Here is an 8549-nt window from a genome sequence, read left to right as displayed (position 1 = left end):
CATGCTTGTTTACGTGGCCGCCGTGGCCGCCAAGGCCAATTCTCGATTTAGCCCCCATATCTTCGGTTGAGAGGCCACGATCTTTGGCCTTGACCTAGTCCTCAAAATTCCTCGACCCTGCAAAACCCTAGCTCCTTCATTTTCCAATCCCCTTTGTGCATAATAAAATAATTTAAATAATATAGATATTGCATTTTTTTAAATGCAAAGAATTTTTTTTAAGAAAAGCATAATCTATATCATTTATTTTATTTAAATTATGTTATTTGAAGTCAAATTTTTATTTAAAATTAATTTAATATATTATTAAAAAAAATTACTAGCCAGAATATAATATAACATTAAAAAATTTATAATTGAAAAAAAATTATAATAATTAGTTTATCAAAACTATTATTAGATGGATAATTGAAAAAACCTTATAATAGATTTTAAATGTAATATTTATTTAAAAGTCTAAAGAACAAATTTTATAATTTTAAAATGCCAAAAAAAAATTTTAAAAAGCAAAATCTATATTATTTAAATTATTTTATTGAAATTCAAATTTTGCTTTAAAAACATAATCTATATTATTTAAACTATTTTATTTAAATTCAAATTTTGCTTTAAAACTAGTTCTACAATATTATCATATTCAAAAAAAATTACTAACCAAAATATAATATAAAATTAAAAATAATAATTTAAAGAAAAAAAAAAAATTAAATGGAAAGATAAACCATATTATGAAGATTGCTATCAGATGTCAATAGATGCAACTTGTCGATCAAGTCCTTAGATTACAATGGAGACCTTCCTAAAAATAAAATTTTGGATCCGCTTCCCCTATTTTTTCCTAGCTTGTACGATAGTGTAAACATTTTTTCTATTTCAGAACCTGGACATCAGAATCCTCTTAATACTAATCAATTGAAGGGGTTTTTAATATAATGCATTGGCACAATTTCAACTTTAAGTCTTTAAACAACGAGATGGGTAGTCTATTTTCAATTCCAAGACAATTACTGAATCTAGGGCTTCTTTGTGAACATACTCTTCATCATATACCCAGTCAACAGGTACACATTCCCATTCTCTCTGAGTTTGTGTTGTAAATTTCAAATACAAATATTTAATTATAGGTAAATGGAAAAGAAGACATCAATGTGCAGCTATAGAAAGTAAGAATTAAAATAGCTGCCTATGGATTGAATTTACCGTAACCAAACCAGCAGTGGGCAGCAAAGATGTTGAAAGATCGGTAGAATTTAGGGCAATATTTAATGTATTCTACAGTTAAGTAAAATAGAAAGAGGTGTATGATCTATGACAGGCAAGCTCAAAACCTCCACCTGAGAGTGGCTGCAATATATAAACTGTAAAATGCCTTTCAAAAGGTTTATTCCCAAACTATAAAATCAAAACCAGTATATTAAATGACTAGGGGAGTGCTTTCACTTTCTAATATCTATGTATGGATTGTCACAATTTCAAGTTTGGTGGTTGATGCAATGTTAAGTCAAGGACAAAGGTTGAATCTTGGGGATTTTTGCGAGTCTACAAGAACAGAATGTTTAAATGTCTGTTAATGTTGTTTGAATTGACAAATAAACTGACTAGGAATTTGGATTACACATCCAATCCCTCAGTATATTTAAAGTTCTTAATGGAAATTTTGTTGAGTCTTTTAATTCTTGACATCTGGAACCCTCAGATTCAAGATTAGAGGGGTTGCTTTTTATATAACTGGCGAATAACTTTTAGCAATTTTGGTACTTAGTGTAATTTCATGTTTAATACAAAAACTGGATCTTGAATACAAAAATGGCCTTCATCATATACTCTATGAAGAGGTACACATTTCAAATATCTGAGTTTCCGAGTTTTAAATGAAAACCAGCAATACTTTAGCGATCTTATATTTACAAGTAGATTCTAGTTCAAACCCCATAGTGGCTTGTTGTAGGCCCATTGGACTTAAAACTCCACCAGTGAGAAGATACAATGAAGTAAAATATTGTCAATGCTTCACCAAATATCCCAGCTCAGTCTTTTGCCGTGGATTGATTTGGATTCCACATTCCAAAACTCTCATAGCACTGATCCAGGGGAAGTTATTTTTATGTATTACTATGGCTCAATTACCGCAACTCTGATGATTGGGCTATTAGCGTATTTTAAGCACAACATAAAGACTGCTTCCAAAGGTCCTTTGCAAATTTTGGCAACTGACCGTTTCTGGTGTCAGATTTCTCCCAGGCAATCCTTAACATGTCCCATTGTAGTTGGTGGTTAAGTAAACTTTGGTCAGCTTTGGTTTAAATAGCAGAGTGAAAAAATATAAAAAACACTATATTTCATATTTTTGGATTTCTTTATTCACTTTTTGATGGTAACCAACTTAGAAATATCCAAGTAGAGGTCAGTATATGGCTAGCACTGAATAATTCCTGTGAGAGTGCCTGCATCTTATTAGAACCCTGCAGTTAATCAAGTTTTAACTTGGGTAGTACTTGGTGTTAAAATTGAACCAGAATAGAGCAGAAAACAAAACTTAAGAATAAGAACACGAGACTTACCCTGGTAAAACCCTCCACTTGAGGGTGAAAACCCCAGCCCACACAAATATGTCTTTTATTTATATCTCAAAAAATAAATACAAACGTTGATAGTTTCAGATAACTATCAATCACTCTAAGACAAATACGATTCTCTGAAAAATCACTTAACAGAGGAATCGAATAATACAGCTCACATACATATTATTATAAGTCTTCACAAATTCTAATAAATCTGAAACACATCATAGAACAAATATTGAATCACTGTTCTGATGAAATCATACACACTGCTCTTGACTTGCTTTAAGACAAATTTAGCCTGCAACAAAATAACAAATCTGCCGAAGAAGAAGCTTAAATGAAGATAGGCAACACAATATATATATATATAATATATCGTATGACTGGGCAAATGAACTCCACACAGGAATACAAGAAGACACACATGGGAGAGAATCGGTTACAACACCAACAGCCACCGAAGCATAAAAGATTCAACGGATAGTCAACGAACATCAGGATACATAATTGAAAGTCTATCGGGCAATAATGCGATGCCTTTCCAAACCTCGTGTATATGAATTGGGAGCTTCATAATTGTTGTAGCCTTCTATCATCACCAAGGCCTCAATTTTCTACACCCTCTAATTCTGTGTACATGGATCTATATTATGAACAAATCGTGCAGTGTCATTTGATGGAAAGATGAAGACGACACTGTTAGCTGGTACTAAAACTCTTCTTGTTCCACATTTGTCTAATTTTGTAGTTTTGGACTTGGGGTCTGTTATAGTTGTCTTTCAATCCAATCATCCAGTTGAGTCTTGAAATGAGGGAAGGTTAGGACAGGTTATAGAGGCAACAAATGGATTAAATAAAGTTTAATATTTATCATTTGTGTGAATGATTCCACAATCAAAGTACCAATTGAAACAACAATCAAAATAAATTCACTACATTCCAGTTCATCAAGATTGCAAGAGTAATACAAAGTTACAAGCATAATGGGTCGACGGCTAATCAAATTCATTATATGACAAATGTAGCAGCATGCTCAATGCTAGACTCGTATAGTTCTATAATTGAACAAAGGAAACCCTATATTTATACCTTAATTCTCACCAATTTGCATCTTTGGGTTAACATGCAATTGTGATGTTGGACTCGACTTGTTCTTACTCATCCTACAATCCATGTGCTACAAGCGTCTTCACTCTCTTTAGAGCAAGTGTGTTCCTCTTAACACGATGAAGGAAGAAGCTATCCACAGATGTGTTCCTCTCAGCAACAAAGAAATTACAAATTTAAAAAGGAAATTTGCTAATGTGCTTGACGATGAGAAATGCCCATTCAATTGCCATCATGCTACTATAATTTCTTATGCTAAAGACTTCTTGTCTAACTTTGTGGAACCTAGATAACCTTCCACTTATTTCGAATCATTCAGATCTCCATGTCTTTGTGGCAACCTTTATGGAGCATCTGTCCACCTCATTGTCAACATTAGGGAGATTTTTTATCAATATTATGCATATATCACTTTGAGATCAATACATAAGCAACCATTTACTAAGAATGTTGTGTTTCGCACATCTACTAAATGATGAGACTAAATGTGCTCATTGTAGAACTACATGTTGGTGTCTTTTTGTCATAGATCTAATTACTAATAAAATTGAGGATGCGATGATGGTTTTGTATTTTGCATTTGACTAAAAAATGTTGGTGTCTTTTTGGAGATCTAATCACTACTAAAATTGAGGATATGATGATGGTGTTGTATTTTGCACTTAACCAAAAAAAAGTTGCTCTTCACTTCTTTTGATCTTGTTCCCAAACTATAACTTACGTTTGGCCTATTTGATTCCCTTTTACGTCACGAGCATTAGTTGCAAGGGCTTTTGCAACTTAGCCATCCTCTTCGAGAGAATAAGATGTGATGCATATATAGAATCAATAAGTTAGATAAATTCCTTTCTTAATAAGGGTTGCATTTGATGTGTGGTACGTGTAGATAAACATCTTCAATTTTCTTGCATTGGCCACAACTTATTTAATGTATTTAAAATTGCTGATATTTTTGAATACATTGCAAATGATAAGTACAAAAAGAGTCATGGCTACGAAGAATGACAATGGCAGTTTGTAATGATGAAGATCTATCAATGGGTTTTGCTGATCAAAGGCAAAGCAAAGAATCAGCCATGAGCAGCAAACTTCAAGAGCATTGACAAAGAAAATCAGTGTTGGGACTGAGTTGATGGAGTTTAAAGATAAAGGATGGCTTTTCAAAGCCATGCACCACAGTGAAAAGCATGAACATGGTCCTATAAATGATGACAGAGTAGCAAAGACACCATTGTCTATGATAAATGGCAAGCAAAGAAGTCCCTATAGTATGAGCAACATATATGTGAAGTTCATATTCTTTAAAGAGCAGTAAATAGGGAGGTTTGTAACAGTCACAGCCCCAAGGATATAAGCTATAGCAGTCCACAAAGAACAGTTTACATGCTCAGAGGAGACATCACAAATCAGAGCAGGGATAGACAAGATGCAGAGCATCAAAATAGAGTCAACAGTAGTCCATTAATGGTAACAACAGCTACTTAAGGCGACAGCATGAATGTATGGTAAAATACAGTCCAAAGACAGAACATTAGGTTGTTAATAGCACTGTCAAACAAAGGTGAATAAAAGAGCAATCATTGTGACATTATTTGTTCATGATAATGTCAGCATTCACAGTCATGAAAAAGCATAGCAGAGATAACTGATGCAGTAATCAGAACAAACACATGACTGCTATCAAAGTGCAAAAAGGATAGTGGACAACTTGTGAACACATCACAGATAGAATAATAATGCAGTCCTTATAAGAAATGATGCTATAAGCTATAGCAGTTGGAGATGAGTTTCTCAAGGAAGATACAAATGACAGTCATGATCAAAACCAAAAAGACAATCATCTCAGACTTCCACAAGTCAAAGAGCATCAAATACACTCTTTGAAACAAGAAAGAGACAAACCTAATGACCATACGAACAAGCCAAGAATAATGGCAGTGGATTAGACAACAAAATAATGATGCAGGGGCATCCACGTGGAGGAGCCCCCAATTTGAAATTTCAAACCTGCAGTCATAATTTGAATGTTAATGCTTGAGTGGAGTCCCATTAAGAATCTAATTTTGGCAAATTCGTAAATAGCTCTGAAAGTAACGGAGGAGAGTGAATCAGTGGAATTAATGTTTTGGTGTGTCTCTTTATTGTTGGCTGTAGCATTTTCCTGGAGCAGATGTTAAGGGCGGCAGTTATTTCTATTTTTTGGAACGACCTATGCAGAATGAGGGAGACATGCATCAATAAAGGGAAAAAATAAAACAACAGAGGAGTGGTTAATAAAGAGACGGAATAAGCTACGTAGGGTGGAAAGGAGAAATAAGAGTCTTCGTGGGAGACATGAAGGGGAGAGTGGAAGGAAAGAATGGTTCGTGGGGAATGAACAAGGGTAGAGCTGCATAGAGGAAAGGCATAGGCCCAAATAGGGAAGAGTGGGCAGAGATTGGTAGCAGTCCAGGCAAAGGGGAGCTGCATTGAGATCGTTGTGTGGAGAAGATCCAAAACAGAGAAAGGACTGATTGCACAGGTAAGAAGCATTTGTTAGTGAATTTTGGAGTGCATATAACAACAGGAGCGAGGCATAGACGAGTGTGTAGGATGAATATAGAAGATTTAGGTTGCATGTAAACCCAATTTTGTGTGCCACAGGAAGGCCATGCATCGTAATTGGATCTGCTGATATATTAGTTTTGAGAAATTAATGCTTTTATGTGCAATCTTCATTTTGATTGTGTAAATTTGAATCTGGCAGAAGAGAATCTCTGCATATGGTTGTTGTGTTTTGTGATTGAGTGTTTAAAACCAGGAGGGAATGGTTCCCACTTCCCACTGCATCAAATAAACAGTCTATGGATGATAGTGAACAACATTTTATAACAGACTGTGACACTGAAAGAAGACAGTCATGAACAGTCTAAACAGTGAATAGAAGCAGTCACAAGGATAATTCCTTATGTTTTCACCATCTAGGAAACAATCCCAAAGATCAAAGACAGTCTATAAGAGCATAATGCAGTCATAGGGGACAGCAAGCACATGAATGATCATAGCAGCGAATTACTTGCCAAAATCACTAACAAAGTTCTGACAAAATCATGAAGCGGACATTAAGAGAGCAATCTAAGATGAGGGCTTCATGTGATAGCCCATTGGTAGAACAGCAAAGTACAGAAATCACTGTCAGAAATACAGAGTAGAAAGTTCCAGTCCAAGTCCACAGTGAATAAAGATTAAAAAGGCAGTCCAAAATGATATAAAACCACTGTCAAGAACAGAGATATCTTAATGGTGAAAATAAGCAAATAGATTAAAGATTAAAAATGCAGTCCAAAAGGATATAAAACCAATTTGCATTGCAAAACAGAAATCAAAGAAAGCCGAATTTATTTTTTCTTTAACAAAGTTTTCAAGGTAAATTAATATGTCCAGCTGTAAACATTATACCGACTACCCTGAAGCCGGTAGGGATTACTAAATATTTCGAGCATACATGCATTATAACTGAAGCAGCAGGTAGGCATTACTAAACGTTTCGAGCAAACACCTATTATAACTGCAAAATAGGTCCAGGTAAGGATTACTAAATCTTTCAAATATACATCTATTAAAAACAGGTCCAGCTGAAAACATTACAGTGAGTAACCTGCGGAAGACAGGATTTACTAAATCAAAAAACGGCATCGCTTAAAATTTCTGCAATCACAGCACCGACAAAGCCTGATGCAAATCCTTCAACAATATTACCTGTCCGGTTTGAATTATCAATCCGATTTCCTCCTTGTAAAGTAGCTGGGGGTTTACGATGGATTAGAAGGCCCTGCGTATCCAATTTTGCACAGATCAAATCTAGGGTATAGCGGCACAGTGTGCATTCATATCGCCAACCCTGACATCTTTCGGCGCAGAAGCTGCAAATATAGCTCGTATCGTTAAACCTAACAAGTTTTAGAAGATGATCCGTGTGCTTGGTAAACATTAATTCCTTGGGAAGGGTGAGGCACAGGGGATGGAATTTCAGACTAGGTTTCAGCATAAAAGGGGATCTACGCCAACGAGGACGATGTAAGAACCAACCTCTGATGGGCTTCTTGCAAGCGCTGCAATTGTTCCGGAATCTTGTCTGAGAGTGGAAATATAACTCCTCAACAGCTAAATTTGGCTTCTGGTACACATCAGGTAGTTGGGCACACTCTCGATGCAGCACGAAATCGAAATCGGAATCGGAATCGGCGCAATCTGGATGACGACATAGATATCTCCCATTCAATCCCTGGTCTTTGCATCCACTGCAGTCGTAACGGTGTCCGCTAGGAAGCCAAACAAGCTTATGCTTATGGCGGGGGCAAAGAAGTTCACTCTTACTGGTATCCATTGGAGAGGAGGACAAAGAAGGTCAATGTCAAAACCCTTTAAATAAATAAATTAAATTACTTAAATTAAAATAAATTGCATATTTCATATTGTAACAAGTTAGAATTAGTCCTATAATTATGTGGAGAGATTTATTAGGCTTAAGAACGTGTAAGATTCTTCATTAATAAAAAAGAAACTCATTTAAGTTTGACTTGCATTTGTTAAATAAAATTATAAAATCTAATTTATAAATTTTTATATAAATATTCCATTTAAAACTTATAATATGTTTTTTTTTCAATTATTTTTTAATATTTTTAATTATATTTTGATTAGTAGTATTGTTAAACTAATTTTAAAGCTAAATTTGAATTTAAATAAAATAATTTCAATAATATAGATATAATTTTTAAATTTTTAAATAAATTTTCCATTCACAAATTATTATAATTTTTTTTTCAACTATTTTAAAAAAATTTATATTATATTTTTTATTAGTAATATTGTAAAACTTATTTTAAAGCAAAATTT

At 34.2% G+C, this 8549-nt stretch overlaps 1 protein-coding gene across 1 annotated transcript; it reads right to left on the bottom strand.

Moving 5' to 3' along the window:
* Positions 1 to 7032: 7032 nt before the first annotated feature.
* Positions 7033 to 8065, bottom strand: LOC131050598 (uncharacterized). Its single transcript, XM_059210753.1, has 2 exons — positions 7740 to 8065; positions 7033 to 7573 (listed from the first exon to the last, which is right to left on the bottom strand). The coding sequence occupies exons 1-2, from the start codon at positions 8035 to 8037 to the stop codon at positions 7512 to 7514; spliced, it is 360 nt and encodes a 119-aa protein (XP_059066736.1). The 5' UTR covers positions 8038 to 8065; the 3' UTR covers positions 7033 to 7511.
* Positions 8066 to 8549: the final 484 nt, after the last annotated feature.

This window comes from Cryptomeria japonica, chromosome 8, assembly GCF_030272615.1.
Source record: "Cryptomeria japonica chromosome 8, Sugi_1.0, whole genome shotgun sequence".
NCBI lineage: Eukaryota > Viridiplantae > Streptophyta > Pinopsida > Cupressales > Cupressaceae > Cryptomeria > Cryptomeria japonica.
Note: the sequence above shows the minus strand (reverse complement) of the source record. Positions and strands in the feature narration are given on the sequence as shown.

Excerpts from the sequence above, each read along its gene's own strand:
- LOC131050598 (XM_059210753.1), bottom strand. The coding sequence starts at position 8,037 with ATGGATACCAGTAAGAGTGAACTTCTTTGCCCCCGCCATAAGCATAAG. Across the intron at positions 7,574-7,739 it reads TTGCAAGAAGCCCATCAGAG|CTTCTGCGCCGAAAGATGTC; the intron begins GTTGGTTCTTAC and ends CTATATTTGCAG.